The 17,620-nt window shown below is 43.1% G+C and overlaps 1 protein-coding gene and 1 long non-coding RNA gene across 6 annotated transcripts in view; both read left to right on the top strand.

Moving 5' to 3' along the window:
• Positions 1 to 1,529: 1,529 nt before the first annotated feature.
• LOC124391880 (serine-rich adhesin for platelets-like) overlaps positions 1,530 to 17,620 on the top strand; it is a 31,539-nt gene continuing 15,448 nt past the window's right edge. Inside the window, exons 1-2 of one of the 5 annotated variants that reach the window (XM_046858556.1) lie at positions 1,530 to 1,619; positions 2,083 to 2,355. In XM_046858556.1, coding sequence (XP_046714512.1) covers positions 1,556 to 1,619; positions 2,083 to 2,355 — 337 coding nt within the window. In that variant the 5' untranslated portion in view covers positions 1,530 to 1,555. Of the gene's footprint in view, positions 1,620 to 2,082; positions 2,356 to 17,151; positions 17,245 to 17,620 lie in introns of those variants that run through there. The other 4 variants (XM_046858554.1, XM_046858553.1, XM_046858552.1 and 1 more) reach the window with 4 other exon arrangements.
• On the top strand, positions 10,528 to 12,127 carry LOC124391883. The gene is made up of 2 exons (XR_006927055.1): positions 10,528 to 11,049; positions 11,597 to 12,127. It is a non-coding gene; the product is annotated as an uncharacterized LOC124391883 (long non-coding RNA).

The raw sequence follows: 17,620 nt of genomic DNA, 5'->3' as shown, positions 1-17,620 counted from the left end.
CTGTAGTATGTTGTATGGTGGCAAAACTGATTAGAAGTGAACAGTAATATACATTTACACAACACACAAGATAACACTTTCAATAAAACTAACACTTACATGACCCCTAAAACCTAGGGTTAGGGGTTAAGGGTTAGGGGTTAGGGTTAAGGGTTAGGGTTCGGGGTTAAGGGTTAGGGGTTAGGGTTAAGGGTTAGGGTTATGGGTGCTATGGGTGCACCTACTGCACCCATAGTGCTACTAACCCTAACACCTGAACAGTGGAAATAAACAGCTCTGGTGATTTCCTTTATTTCTTTATTAAATGAAAGGTTTGAGAGGAGAGCAAATCTGAATTTCAGGTAATGATGAAGTGAGATACAAACACAGGAACACAAACAGACTGATCCATAATGTAAAACAAGCATGAGCGCAAAAGCAGGAAGTGTACACAAGCGACTGTATAAGACAAGACAGGAGGAAATGTGAGATAAGTGTATTACACTCACCAGCTCTTTATGTACATTCGTTAAACATCTGAGAATAAAATCATCACCCTTCAATATTGCAGTAAATTATACCAGTATCATCACTGACTTATTCCTTATAGACGCCACTAGAGGTCGCTGCTTTCTGTTTATAAACTCCAGGCCTTAATAATCCAGTGGAATGAACAGTTTAATTGTAGTGAAGTTGCTGAACTGTAAGGGATCAGTTTTAGAGTTAGGATTATATTTTAGGACTATGTTTTAGGGTTATAGTCTGGAGCTAGGTTTTAGTGTTCATGTGTGTGCTAAAAGGTGTGGTTGGTTCTTTTAATATGTGTATTCATGTGTGTAGTTGCGTGTCAAAGTTTTTCAGCAAATTGAAAAAAAAAAAATTAATTATTAATAAACATTTAGCAAATTTCTGCACAATTTGTGTGTAAACGGAATATTCACTAACACGGTCCAACCACTGAACACGCCAGTGACCTTAATTACACACTAACTGTCAGGTGGGGTGACTGGAAGAACCCAAATACAGGATGCAGACTGGAATATAATAAAGTTATTTAATTGAAGAACTAATTAAATAAAGCAAAAACACAGTCCTGGGTCTGAACACAGGCAAACTAAACTGAGCAAAGCAGACCTGAGACAAAGCCGAAGACACAAACAGTCCTACGTCCAATACAGGAAGTGGAAGCGTGTGAAGAAACTGGAAGATCCTGACACTCTATTTACTTTTCTAGGACTTTTGGCCCAATTGAAAGATTCTGAATGCATATAAAACTAATCATGTGGATTTCAAATTGTAAAAACAACACAGCATTCAATATGAACTCAGAACTCAGGGACACATCAGAACCTCACACACATGACGTTCACACGGAAGCCACCACAGTGTGTAGTTCTGTATCTCCAGTCCCAGCAGTGTGTGTGTGTGTGTGTGTGTGTGTGTGTGTGTGTGTGTGTGTGTGTGTGTGTGTGTGTGTGTGTGTGTGTGTGTGTGTGTGTGTGTGATGTCACTTCCTGCTGCTGGTTTTAAAAAGTCAAGTCCAGACGTTCTAATATCAGTTTGGTAAAGAGAATAGATGATGCATGTTCTCTGTGTAACGTGTCTCCTGCTCTGTGTCTCTATACACACAGTTCACAGCGGTGAGTAAACAACAATACACACACACACACACACACACACACACACACACACACACACACACACACTACTATCACTTTTTGTTCGTTCCATAGAGCTGCAGCTCAGACACTGGTGCAGGTTTATATTCATGAGCTCAGTGATGTTCTTCATCATTACATGGAGCCATAAATGGATGTAAAGATGTAGTGCTTTAATGAGTAAAACCTTGTAATTGTTACATTAATGTGATGGAGGAATAAAACACTTGGGGTCGTGCTGTTAGTGTAAAATAATCAACAGTCTTTCAATCAATCGACGATCAAACGAGTTAAAATATAAAGAAAAATGAACAGTAAAGATCTCAGGAAGTAAAAGATGAAGGTTTGTGAAGGTTTCTGTGTTTGTAACTGTTTAAAATTTAGTGTAGAAGCTGCGTTATTATTTTTATATTATTATTTCTGTATTTATTTTATGTTTTTACAGCTATTCCCATTCAGACACACACAGAAGGGGGGAACGTAATTCTCTTATGTACTAATGATGGTAAAGTGTCATGGAGTAAAGGAGTTCCTGAAGGGAGATGGGAAATCATCACTGCTCAACGTGGAGAAACTCCTAAAAATCACTTCCCTGATCACAGATACATGATGTTTAGTGATTTCTCCCTCTATATAAGGAATGTTTCTGTCTCAGACTCAGGGATTTACTACTGTAACACTGTTCCTGTGGTCAATCTGATCATCACTCCAGGTGAAGGTGAGTGTAACGTCTCTAACTGTGGGATTTTGTATCGTTCTCCTTTCACACAGGTGTGTTCCATGTTTCCATGGTTACAGTGGTGTGTGAGTCTTTCTCTGATTCTAACACAACACACTCCTTTTATAAGTGTAGTAAGGGTGTGTACATGCAGTGTGTGTACAGTAGTGTAGAGTCGGTTGTGTTTGAGTTTCTGCACTGAACCCTGTAGCAGTGTTTGAAGCATGAGAAGAGAACAGAGAAAATGTGTGTGTGTGGTTAATGGTGAGTGTAAATTTGGGTTATTACGTGGACGCTGAAGTCAAGTCAAGAGGCTTTTATTGTCATTTCTACTATACACAGTGGTATACAGTAAAAACGAGACAACGTTCCTCTGGAACCCTGGTGCTACACTAAACATAGAGCTACAACACAACACAGAGCTACATAAAGTGCATCGAGTGCAACCGAGTGCAAACAGTGCAGACGAAAAACAGTGCAGACAAACAACACAAGACAAGACACAAAACCAAATATAGCGCCGACCAGTAAACCTAAAAACTATACCCGGGAGAGAATATAACCAGAACAATGTAGTGCAAAAACAGCAGCAGTCAAGAGGTGCAAAAAACAGCATGTAACAGTATAATACAGTGAAAGGTGCAAAAAACAGCAGTAAGAGAGTGTGGTACAGTCAAGTATGAATAATAATAAATAAATAAATGGTGGTGGAATGGATTGAAATGAGTAATGAGTGTGTGTTAAATGTTTAGTCCAGGTTGTACAGTTCAGTAACACACATTTGTGTGTGTGTGTGTGTGTGTGTGTGTGAGTGTGTGTGAGTGTGTGTGAGTTCAGTTTCAGTTCTGTGTGTTGAGAATCCTGATGGCTTGAGAAAAGAAACTGTTGCACAGTCTTGTTGTGACGGCCCGAATGCTTCGGAACCGTTTCCCTGATGGTAGGAGGGTAAAGAGTGTGTGTGAGGGGTGTGTGTAAATTGTGTGTGACCGGTGTGTGTGGTCGTCCACAATGCTGTGTGCTTTGCGGATGCAGCGTGTGGTGTAAAAATCCATGATAGAGGGGAGAGAGACTCCGATGATCTTCTCAGCTGTCCTCACTATCCTCTGTAGGGTCTTGCGATCTGAGACGGTGCAGTTCCCAAACCAAGCAGTGATGCAGCTGCTCAGGATGCTCTCAATGGTCCCTCTGTAGAACATGGTCAGGATGGGGGGAGGGAGATGGGCTTTCCTCAGCCTTCTCAGGAAGTAGAGACGCTGCTGGGCTTTCTTCGTGATGGAGCTGGTGTTAAGTGACCAGGTGAGGTTGTCTGCCAGATGAACACCAAGGAATTTGGTGCTCTTTATGATCTCCACTGAGGATCCATCGATAGTCAGTGGAGATTGTTCGCTCTGTGCTCTCCTGAAGTCCACAAACATCTCTTAAGTTTTGTCGACGTTCAGAGACAGGTTGTTTGCTCCACACCAGGCTGTTAACCGTTGCACCTCCTCTCTGTATGCTGACTCGTCGTTCTTGCTGATTAGACCCATCACGGTCGTGTCATCGCCAAACTTGGTGATGTGGTTGTGTTTACTTAATGATTGTGTTTAATGCTGAGCTGAAGTCAATAAACAGCATTCGTACATATGAGTCCCTGTTGTCCAGGTGGGTGAGGGCCAGATGGAGGGTTGTGGAGATGGCATTATCCGTGGAACGGTTCGGACGAACGCGAACTGCATGGGGTCCAGGGAGGGTGGAAGCTGTGTCTTGATGTGCCTCATGACTAGCCTCTCGAAGCACTTCATCACGATGGGTGTGAGCGCGACGGGACGATAGTGATTGAGACAGGAGACAGTAGATTTCTTTGGCACAGGAACAATGGTCGTTGTCTTGAGGCACGTGGGAACAACGTTGCTGCTCAGGGAGATGTTGAAGATGTCAGTGAAGACATCTGCTAGCTGTTCTGCACATTCCCTGAGCACTCTGCCAGGAATGTTGTCAAGTCCAGCAGACTTCTGTGGGTTAACTCTGCATAAAGTTTTTCAGTGGGAGGAGGGATGGTCTTCTTTGCCTTCACGTTGTTCTGTACCTCAAACCGGGCGTAGAAGTCGTTCAGTGCATCTGTGAGGGATGCGTCACGGTCACAAACAGGTGATGTGGTCTTATAATTCGTGATCACCTGGATGCCCTTCCACATGCGCCGAGTGTCTCCACTGTCCTGGAAGTGGTTGTGGATTTTCTTCGCGTGTGCGCGCTTCGCCTCTCTGATGGCATGGGACAGTTTGGCCCTTGCTGTCTTTAAGGCCGCCTTGTTCTTGTTCTGAAGGCAGATTCTCTATGTTTCAGCAGTGCACGCAGTCATCCACGGCTTCTGGTTGGACCTTGACGGGCTAATTTACTTTAGAGTCTTTATTTAAACTACACCCATCCACATACACACCTACATCTACACTAAACTACACCACACACACACACACACACACACACACACACACACACACACACACACACACACACACACACACACACACAGCCCTACATCTAAACTAAACTACACCCATCCACATACACACACCTACATCTACACTAAACTACACCCATACACACACACACACACACACACACACACACACACACACACACACACACACACACACACACACACACACATCTACACTAAACTACACCCATCCACATACACACACACCTACATCTACACTAAACTACACCCATCCACATACACACACACCTACATCTACACTAAACTACACCCATCCACATACACACACACCTACATCTACACTAAACTACACCCATACACACACACACATCTACACTAAACTACACACATCCACATACACACACACCACATCTACACTAAACTACACCCATACACATATACACACACCTACATCTACACTAAACTACACGCATCCACATACACACACACCCACATCTACACTAAACTACACCCATCCACATCCACACACACCTACATCTACACTAAAATACACCCATCCACATACACACACCTACATCTACACTAAACTACACCCATCCACATACACACACACCTACATCTACACTAAACTACACCCATCCACATACACACACCTACATCTACACTAAACTACACCCATACACACACACACCACATCTACACTAAACTACACCCATCCACATATACACACACCTACATCTACACTAAACTACACGCATCCACATACACACACACACACACACACACACACACACACACACACACACACACACACACACACACACCCACATCTACACTAAACTACACACATCCACACACACACACACACACACACACACACACACACACACACACACACACACACACACACACACACACACACACATCTACACTAAACTACACCCATCCACATACACACCTACATCTACACTAAACTACACCCATCCACATACACACACCACATCTACACTAAACTACACCCATCCACATACACACACCTACATCTACACTAAACTACACCCATCCACATACACACACCTACATCTACACTAAACTACACACATCCACATACACACACACCCACATCTACACTAAACTACACCCATCCATATACACACACCTACATCTACACTAAACTACACACATCCACATACACACACACATCTACACTAAACTACACCCATCCACATCCACACACACCTACATCTACACTAAAATACACCCATCCACATACACACACACCTACATCTACACTAAACTACACCCATCCACATACACACACACCTACATCTACACTAAACTACACACATCCACATACACACACACCCACATCTACACTAAACTACACCCATCCACATATACACACACCTACATCTACACTAAACTACACACATCCACATACACACACCCACATCTACACTAAACTACACCCATCCACATACACACACACCTACATCTACACTAAACTACACCCATCCACATACACACACACTACATCTACACTAAACTACACCCATCCACATACACACACCTACATCTACACTAAACTACACCCATCCACATACACCTACATCTAAAATAAACTACACCCATCAACATACACACACCTACATTTACACTAAACTACACCCATCAACATACACACACACACCTACACCAAACTACACCCATCCACATACACACCTACATCTACACTAAACTACACCCATCCACATACACACACCTACATCTACACTAAACTACACCCATCCACATCCACACACCTACATCTACACTAAACTACACCCATCCACATACACACACACACCTACATCTACACTAAACTACTCCCATCCACATACACACACCTACATCTACACTAAACTACACCCATCCACACACACACCTGCATCTACACTAAACTACACCCATCCACACACACACACACACACACACACACACACACACACACACACACACACACACACACACACACACACACACACACACACCTACATCTACACTAAACTACACCAATCCACATACACACACACCTACATCTACACTAAACTACACTCATCCACATACACACACACCTACATCTACACTAAACTACACCCATCCACATACACACCCACCCACATCTACACTAAACTACATCCATCCACATACACACACCCACATCTACACTAAACTACACCCATCCACATACACACACACCCACATCTACACTAAACTACACCCATCCACATACACACCTACATCTAAAATAAACTACACCCATCCACATACACACACTACATCTACACTAAACTACACCCATCCACACACACACACACCTACACCAAACTACACCCATCCACATACACACACACCTACATCTACACTAAACTACACCCATCCACATACACACACCTACATCTACACTAAACTACACCCATCCACATCCACACACCGACATCTACACTAAACTACACCCATCCACATACACACACACACCTACATCTACACTAAACTACTCCCATCCACATACACACACCTACATCTACACTAAACTACACCCATCCACACACACACCTGCATCTACACTAAACTACACCCATCCACACACACACACACACACACACACACACACACACACACACACACACACACACACACACACACACACCCACATCTACACTAAACTACACCAATCCACATACACACACCTACATCTACACTAAACTACAACCCTCCACACACACACACACACACACACATCTACACTAAACTACACCCATCCACACACACATCTACATCTACACTAAACTACACCCATACACACACACACACACACACACACACACACACACACACACACACACACACACACACCCCAGTGAATTAGTATAATATGAATGTGTGTATTAGTTGTGTGATGTGACAGAAATCATATGATGGTACTTGATGTTTCTACGCTACTCGATGTGTCTGATAATGAAACATTATGGAGAATAAACAGATGATGTTCTACACAGAGATAAAGAGAAGATCTTACAGTAGTGATGAATGTGGTGAAGTTACACACGAAAAGACGTGTTTAACTTCATGCGTTACTGAGAATTCATGTTAGCGTCTATTTACATTTAGGGCACCAGCATGAATCAGGCAGGTCCTATAGGAGTTGAAAGGTGACAGGTAGAGAGAAATAAGTATTATCAAGTCTCCCTATTGTTATATAAATGTTTAAAATACTGTACAGTGTGATCAGGGTGCAGTGAATGACTTCAGCAAGACTCGCTCTGGGAACCAGAAGGTAACACAGACATGAGGGAATCTCTGGGATAAGAGACATCACCACACATCACCATCAAGAAACAGCAGTACTCAGCAGCAGCCTTGAACTTCACGACCATTGAGCCTCACCTGCATCAGCCTGAATGTTTCTTTGTAAAATGAGTACATTATTTCTCAGTTTACTGGTAAAGCCCTGCAGTGGGCCAGAGCCTGGTGTGGCTAGAGCCAGGGCAGTGCCCTAATGCAGCCTTAGGAGCCTCCAAGGTCTCCTGGACCACTACGAGACCGGGTGAAAATCGAGGAGGATGCTCACTTTAGCTTTCCTGAAACACATTCCGTGGCAGGGTTAATGGACCAGGTCTCTGTGGGAGCATGGACAGGGCAGGCACCAGGTAATGCGGTGCAATGTGCCCCGTCATGGTCAGATCCCCAGAACATCCTGTCAGGAATTTTCAGTCGAATCACTCTTATTGAATATGACAATCCTCTTTGACGGTTTCGACACAGAACGCCATGATCCATTAGAGGGGTAGTGTGTGAAACGACGCTCTGTTTTTGTGCCCCGCATACGGGTTGTCCCAGGATCTGGACAATTTAGTGTGCAGATCAGGGAAAATGCAGGCCCTGGCGTTGAGGTAGTGCTGTAGGTTGCAGAGAGCGTTCATCCAGATTACTAGCTGGGCGCTGCTTCTGCTTATCATCTGGCCAAGCCAACTTTAAGCTTGGACAGCAGCATGAGTCACTACCTCCAGGAGCTCATACACCACACACTGGGAGTTTGCTTGTCTCCATACTCTCCCCCTCCTCAGCAGAGGAAAGGCGGAGTGCAGTGCTGCTTCTACTGGGGGGAAGAAACCGCCAAACTTCATTCTTCCGGAGCAGAAAGCAAGAGCTGGACCCGGCAGGTGAGGTGGGAGAAATGGGCAATTACCACTTACAAGAAGGGGACAAACACACAGAGAGCGCTTCCTGAACAAGCTGAAGCTGGTGCTGGCTTCACTCTATATGCGTTTTAAACTTCCTGATTACACATATTATTTCAGAGCGTGGACAACGCGGTAGCATTCCCAAAGCGTTATGCCTGCTGCACGAACTTCAGATGCCTGCTCCAGCCTGCTCCTTGGTATCTTTTACCAGAACCCAGCCACCTGCCTTGGTCATCCATGGAGGCCCCACCTTGTTGTTGTACTTTCTGAGTTTCAGAGGCCGACGGAGAGATCTGAAGTACCTGATTAACTGGGAATGTTATGAACCATTCTGCCTCCACTTTTCCCTGTCACAGACCTCTTTGTTCTACATGATTTGGATTCTGCCTGTCCTCTGACTCTCTGTCTGATGATATTTGGATAGATGCACTGTTTTTCTGACTGTGTCTCTCCTATACTCTATGTGAATCTGTATTTGTAATTTTGGACTATTTTTTTAAACTGTGTTTTTGCTCTGCCCTCTATGGTCCTGTTCTCCAATATTTAGATTTCTGGCCTGTTTGTGATTCTTGAACTGTGTCTTCTGAGCAGTTATAATTTAACAGTTTAAACTGTTTGCTTGCCTGCTGTGTTCATTAAAGAGACTGCCTAAGGCTACTCTGATTATGTCCTGCATTTGGGTCCCGCCTGAGGCATCCTGACAAACTGAAGCTTATTTATGCACTAACTAGAACATCCAGATAGTAAGGCATTATAATCATCCAATTTAGATGTAACAGAAGCACAAGCTAGTTTATCAAGCTAGTTGAAAGGTAAAAGGTGATCCTGATAATATTATTCACATAAGACTCAAAGGAAAGACTCGGGTCAATAATCACACCAAGGTCTTTGACTGCTGTACAAACTGAGACAAAAACACCATCCAGAGATGCTACAGAATCAGAAAGTTTACTTCTAGCTGCATGTGGTTCTAGTAAAAGTTAAATAGTTCATTAAATAAGTTAAAATTAATAAAATTAGGAAGTAATTATTGTTGTGAATAAAATGAACCACAGTCTTAGAAAAATCTCTGAATCTGTAGTCTCCCATTCTGTTGATGGACTACATGCAAAATGTGTCACTTTTTAGTTTGTTGTTAGTTTAACCACTGAATAACCACAAGGCCAGCACTCATCGCTGTTGACACTCATCCTAATGTCATGTCTCATGTTCACTCTCACAACATATTTACAGCTACATTGTTCTAAACTTCAATGTTCAATTTATTTTCAAGCAGTTACCAAAATCTGTAGACATTTTCCCTAACCAGAGCCCACGGCAGCAATGTGAGCAATGAATTCCTTATGCTGATTTTTACATGTAAAGTGCTTTAGCAGGCGACTTGTACTGTAGGAACATGGTGTAGAACCCAGAATCTTCCAGACTGAAGATGCTGAATTGCCTGCACCTGTTAAGGAGGATATTTAAAGCCAGACTTCGGCCTGTTCTTCAATGTAGCTTTGGGGTTTTTACTCTGAGTTTGGGTTCATATTCGATGGTCAGGTTACAGGAATATGTCCAGATCTCTGTCCTGTCTGTAAAATGACAGCTGACACTAGTATTATGTCAAACAGTACTAACTGCTTTTAGATGTTGGTCCTGAAAGATGAGTATATAAGTAAAATACCACATTTTCATACGCTGCAGTTTTTGCCCATGTGGTGCAGCCTTATCTGTGCGCATATCACCATGATATATTTACTATCATAACAAGGTTTATAGACTTTAAAAACTCTCTAATGATGATGGACCTGCTATTGAGTAATTAATTTCACTGTGGTGTCTGACCAGGGTTTGTAGAACAGGCAGGGGCAGTAAGGTTTAAAGGATTTTATCTTTGATGGATGTAGAACAGAAGGACACTGTTTGCTGCACATTTGCAAACATATTGGGCCACTAAAACGTGTCCCATAGCAGTTGATAAGTGCTCCGAGTTGTTCCTGGGTTTGATGTGACTACCGTGATGTGTTCCTTATTGATGAGCTTTGTTTGCAGGTTGGTTGGTACATCCGGCTTGTGGGGCTAGGGGGCCACGAACAGGGAATCTGCTGTGTGTGTGTGTGTGTGTGTGTGTTGGTGTTTACAAGGAATTTCATGTTAGCTTTTTATTGTATGGTGGATTTTCACACATTCTAAATATTAACTTCAGCTTGTCGTGTTAAAACCACTGAGCAACGTCCTCTCTCACGTCCTCTGTAACCACATGTTTGCAGCTGCTCTGTTCTCCTGCAAAACAGAATTCTGTGTCTGACTCCATTTCCCAGAATGCTGCTCTGACTACAAACATGGCTGCCGTGGTCTCAATCAGCCTTCAACATGAGATAAACACTCACTGCACAGTGAAATATTCGTTCAGCTCTCTTTCTTATTTCAAATTCTTGAGTGTATCTAGTGGAGTTTTTTTTTGCATAGAATTGAGAGTGTGATTATTCTACACTGATTTATTTTCCCATGTGCTGTAAAAGTGAAGAAATGTAGAGATTAGAAGTTGATTGTTGTTACTGAGACATGAGACACTGAGAGTTTCTTTATTTCTCTGCAGGTAACCAGAAGAATCCACCAGAAGAGGTTTTCTGTCTGCCTCTACATCCATGACTACAAACAAACACACACACACACACACACACACACACACACACACACACACATGCTCCTACCTGCCTGCCTGCAAGTCCCTGAACCGAGTGGTCTACAAACATGGCTGCTGAAAGACTCCAGCACCCAGCAATCATCTCCATCTCTCTCATGTTTATGTTCACCATCAGTCTGAAGACACACACACCTAAACATTGTTACCCCAAATCTCACAGTATCTCAGTCACAGTATCTACAGACAATCATTCCATCATTACATTGTGAAATATACACTCAGTATCTTGTACCTGCAAAACCAAACCATCTGTTACTCTGCTCTAATGTTCATGATCATGATGATGTATCTGATTATATGGTTATATCTTTGTCTTTTGCTCAGTTAACTCTGCTTCCACATCATCTGACTTCTGCCTGTATTTTGACTTTATTTGCCTTCACAAATAAAAATGCTGCCAGAGAAATAAAACATTCAAAACTCTGTGAATATCTTCAGCTTCATCATTAAATATACAACATCAAGATCCTCCTAAACATCAGAGCATGAATGCAGAACCCTCGATCCTTTCTAACATGAATATTCTATATTAGTGACCTCATTACTGACACCTTACCTGTAGACTCCAGTAGAGGGTGCTGTTCACCTTGTTGCTGTTTATAAACTCTAGGCCATTATGAAGTTCAGTGGAACGAACAATGTTTAATTGTAGTGACGCACTGATCTCCAGACTCTCATGGAAGGAGCTGTGTTTGAAAATGGATTATTATTAATATTAAATATTAAACCCTTCGTTTTATAGTGCTGGACTTTTCATCAGGATTGAAGTTCAGTACAGCAGGATTCAGAGATGCAGTTTGTGTTTCTCCTACACAGTGTGCATTATATTCATCACCTTTCTATAAAATATCAAGTATCTTGAACCTCCTTGTTCATCTTTTTTTTAACTGCTGTATAAATTTAGTGCCAAACTAAACAAAAATAACAGAAGATGTAGAAACTGTTCACTGATTAACTTCATATTCAGGTGTCTGTGTGGATAAACTGCACTCAGCTGTGAATTGAATTACAGAGTGTGTGATGACATTTACCCCTGAACCCACCCACAAAACCCCATAAAAGCACAAAGGGAACTGAAAGAGGACAAAACTGTGACTGAACAGTGAAACATCTCACTGATCTCCATGTTCATCCAGGAATGTGTTCCTCTGCATAATTCTTGCACCTTCATTAAGTAGGCAGATGATACCACAGTGGGTGTTCAGATCAGCAACAATGACAAATCAGCTACAGAAATCCACAGACCAAAGAGTTTATCGAAACCAGGTGATACACTCAATTGGCTCCAAGAATTCAAAGATTAGATGATATAACTTTCTAATATTAAATTCTGATAAGATGGAGATTTTGCTCATCGGCCCAAAAACCAGTACACAGAAGCTCCAGCATCTCAACCTGCATTTAGAAGGATGTTCTGTAACTACTAGTTCAACGGTAAAAGACCTGGGAGTTATTTTAGACTCCAAATGGTCTTTTAAAAATCACATCAACCATATTACAAAAACAGCTTCTTCCACCTTAGAAATATTGCTAAGCTAAGAAACATGTTGTCCATATCTGATGCAGAGAAGCTCGTCCATGTGTTCATGACCTCCAGACTGGACTATTGTAATGCATTACTAGGTGGATGTCCTGCATCATTAATAAACAAGCTACAGTTTGTCCAAAATGCAGCAGTCAGAGTTCCCACAAGGTTGAGAAAATATCATCATATAACCCCAATCTTCTCATCCCTACACTGGCTACCTGTTAAGTTTCAAATCCACTACAAACTACTGCTTCTTACCTACAAAACACTAGATGGTTTATCTCCATGTATCTCTCCAGTCTTCTAACACGCTACAATCCATCACGCTCCTTCAGATCTCAAAACTCTGAACTTCTAGTAGTTCCTAGAATAGCAAAGTCCACTAAAGGTGGTAGAACATTCTCACATTTAGAGTCAAAATTCAAGAAGCTTTTATTGTCATTTCAACCATATATAGCTGATGCAGTACACAGTGAAATAAAACAACGTTCCTCCTGAACCCAGGTGCTACATAAAACAACATAAAACAACAGTCACAGAACAGAAGAACACAGGGCCATGAACTAAGATCCTCGCCACATAAAGTGCATGTGTGCAACTGGTGCAAACAGTGCAAAAGACAACACAAGACAGTGCAAGACAACACAGGACAGTGCAGGACAATACACAATACACAAAATATAAAAATAAAAACAGCAATAGCTCCGCCAGTAAAACCTGTCGTGATAGAATAAGGTGCACAGTAGCAGAAAAATGTAAACAGAATTGTGCAATTCAACAATAGCAGCAATAAAAAAAAACTGAACAGTGACCAAAGGATTTGGACAGAATATTGTGCAAAAAGAGCAAGTCCCGGAAGATCAGCAACAAACGGCATGTAAACATTTTGCGATAATGAATGAAAGCTGGGAATGAGTCCTGTTGTACAGATCAGTCACACAGCTGTGTGTAAGTTTGTGTGTGAGTGTGTGTGTGTGTGTGAGAGAGAGTTCAGTTCAGATGTTTGTTGAGGAGCCTGATGGCTTGCGGGAAAAAACTGTTGCACAGTCTTGATGTGGCGGCCCGAATGCTGCGGGTGTGTGTGGTCATCCACAATGCTGTTTGCTTTGCGGATGCAGCGTGTGGTGTAAATGTCCATAATAGAGGGAAGAGAGACTCAGATGATCTTCTCAGCTGTCCTCACTATCCTCTGTAGGGTCTTGCGATCCAAGACGGTGCAATTCCCAAACCAGGCAGTGATGCAGCTGCTCAAGATGCTCTCGATGGTCCCTCTGTAGAACATGGTCAGGATGGGGGGAGGAAGGTGAGCTTTCCTTAGCCTTCTCAGGAAGTAGAGACACTGCTGGGCTTTCTTGGTGATGGAGCTGGTGTTAAGTGACCAGGTGAGGTTGTCCGCCCGATGAACACCAAGGAATTTGGTGCTCTTGACGATCTCCACTGAAGATCCATCGATGATCAGTGGAGAATGGTCACTCTGTGCTCTCCTGAAGTCAACAACCATCTCTTTAGTTTTGTCGACGTTCAGAGATAGGTTGTTGGCTCCACACCAGGCTGTTAACCGTTGCACCTCCTCTCTGTATGCTGACTCATCGTTCTTGCTGATTAGACCCACCACGGTCGTGTCATCGGCAAACTTGATGATATGATTCGAGCTGTGCGTTGGTGCACAGTCGTGAGTCAGCAGAGTGAACAGCAGTGGACTAAGCACACAGCCCTGAGGGGTCCCGTCTGTGGAGCGGTTTGGATACGCGAACTGCATGGGGTCTTGTGCGGGTGGGAGCTGGGTCTTAATGTGCCTCATGACAAGCCTCTCGAAGCACTTCATCATGATGGGTGTGAGTGCAACGGGACGATAGTCATGGAGGCAGGAGACAGAAGACCTCTTCATCACAGGAATGATGGTCGTCGTCTTGAGGCACGTAGGAACAGTGGCGCTGCTCACATGCCACATGCGCCAGGTGTCTCCACTGTCCTGGAAGTGGCCATGGATTCTCTTGGCGTGTGTGCCCTTCGCCTCTCTGATAGCACGGGACAGTTTGGCTCTTGCTGTTTTTAAGGCCGTCTTGTCCCCTGCTCTGAAGGCGGAGTCTCTTGTTTTTAGCAGAGCACGCACCTTGCCGGTCATCCATGGCTTCTGGTTGGAGCGTGTAGTGATGGTCTTGGAGATGGTCACGTCATCAATGCACTTGCCGATGTAGCTGGTCACTGTTGATGTGTACTTCTCCGAGTTGATGAAATCGCCATTGGTTGCAGCTTCCCTGAACATGTCCCAGTCAGTGCATTCAAACCAGTCCTGGAGAGCAGACATGAATCCTGCTGGCCAGGTTCTCACTTGTTTTCGAGCTGGTCTTGAACACCTGCTGAGTGGTCTGTATGCTGGGATCAGCATAACAGAGATGTGGTCTGAGTACCCGAGGTGGGGGCGGGGCTTCGCCCGGTATGCGCCCCGGATGTTTGTGTAAACAACATCCAGCGTGTTTTCTCCTCTGGTTGCAAAGTCCACATTCTGATAGAATTTGGGAAGCACAATACTGAGATTTGCGTGATAATTTAATAATAATTTTAGCTCCTAAACTCTGGAACAGTCTTCCTGACAGTGTTCGGGGCTCAGACACACTCTCCCAGTTTAAGTGCAGATTAAAGATGTATGTTTTTAGTGAGGTCTACACATAACACACATCACATCATAACCTTGTGCTCCAGAAAATCTGATCACATGCACATTATCAACTTGTGCTGTTAATATCATGAACAGCAGCTACGCTAATTCCTCTCCACTGCTTCTCTTTCTCACCCCATCCAGAGGCATCCTGAGGTTGGCCAGCTCCAGTCACGTCCCACCTCATGAAGATTATGGACCTTTTGAAAAAGTAGATTCTGACCCCGCAAACATCCCGAACCATCTAGAGACGTACCAGTGCCAATTGGATCTCACTTCATGTGGAGTTTGGACACTGGACCTCCTTGACTGTTTATAGGCTCTGGCATGGAGAAGCTGGTGTTGGATCTGTGATGATCACAAATGTTGAGCTATTTTATGAGTTGCTCAGTAGCTCCTAGTTGTATAACCACAAATGACTGTAAAAGACTGTAGAAAGAACATTACTCATACTTTTTGGCGGCGATCACGAAAGTTCATCTGTTTTCTGAGGTTTTAATGAACTTTTACCACTGCATCAATGAGGGCATCCTGATCCAGTCTGATTGTGGTCTTGTGAATGACAATGAATAGCAATAACTTATTTCTCAAGCTTTCATCCTCATGTCATCTAAGGGTGTTTTTCCTTGCCCCAGTAGCCATGGCTGTTCATCAGGGATAAATACACACCGTTCACCTTAACTCTGTAAAGCTGCTTTGAGACAATTTCTGTTGTGAAAAGCGCTATAGAAATAAACTTGACTTGATTTGATTTCTTGCCAATCCAATGAAACTTGTCTGCAATTCAAAACATGTTTAGACAGCTTCCCTTCAAATTCCACATTTTCCTGCCCACCCTGCCCTATAAAGGATGTCGTTCTCACCATCCTTGCCAACGTCACTTCCATGGACCCACAGGAAGTGGCAGAGCTTCCTTAGATTGCCCACCTTGCGGAAAGGAGGTTTTGCATGTCATTAGCAGAACATTAGACTGGGGGTTAAAGCTGTGGGGTGGCTGGGGCTCTGTCAGAATCTTTTTTTTCCCCTCTTGTTGTTTTTCCTGCTCTCCCAAATTTCCAGTCCAAAATTGGACGCTGGCCGTCACGGGTGAGGTGACGTAATTACCAGAAAGTATAAACCGCACATGGAGTGAAGCCAGCACCAGCTTTTGTTTGTTCACGAATCGCTCTGTGTGTATGTGTTGAATTGTCTGTCATTTGTTCGTCAGAAAAAAAATCCTGGGAGCGGAGCACGCTAAGTCGTTTCTCGAGAAAGCCGGCTGAATGTCAATGCCATTGCTTTGCTCCTGAGTGGCACTCTCCGAGGGTTCTGGCTCTGCTCTTGCTGAGGCAGACCAACGCAGCTCCAGTTCCCGTAAGAGACTCTTTGACTTGCTGTTTCTTAGGTTTTTTGCCATTTACGCAAGAGAGACTTCAGAGGGATTTTGTTGAGGCATTAACTGTTATTAGTTATCCAAATATACCAAATGAAAATAGTTTATTTTTGTTGTGATGTGCACTGCATAATTAGTTTGATTTAATTGTTCCAGCCTTCTAGTGTTAGTCTAGCACTTTGTTACTCCTAATGTTTCTTTTTTCTTGTTTTGCTTTCAAATAAAGTTCTGCATAAGCATCTGCCACCTGCTCTAATGGATCTACCATGTAACAGAACCAGGAGGTTCAGGGCCAGTTAACACCCATAGCTTTCTGATTTATTTGTTCTACATAATAATATTTAGTTGCACTTGTTG

This window comes from Silurus meridionalis, chromosome 10 (assembly GCF_014805685.1).
Source record: "Silurus meridionalis isolate SWU-2019-XX chromosome 10, ASM1480568v1, whole genome shotgun sequence".
Classification (NCBI taxonomy): domain Eukaryota; kingdom Metazoa; phylum Chordata; class Actinopteri; order Siluriformes; family Siluridae; genus Silurus; species Silurus meridionalis.
Note: the sequence above shows the minus strand (reverse complement) of the source record. Positions and strands in the feature narration are given on the sequence as shown.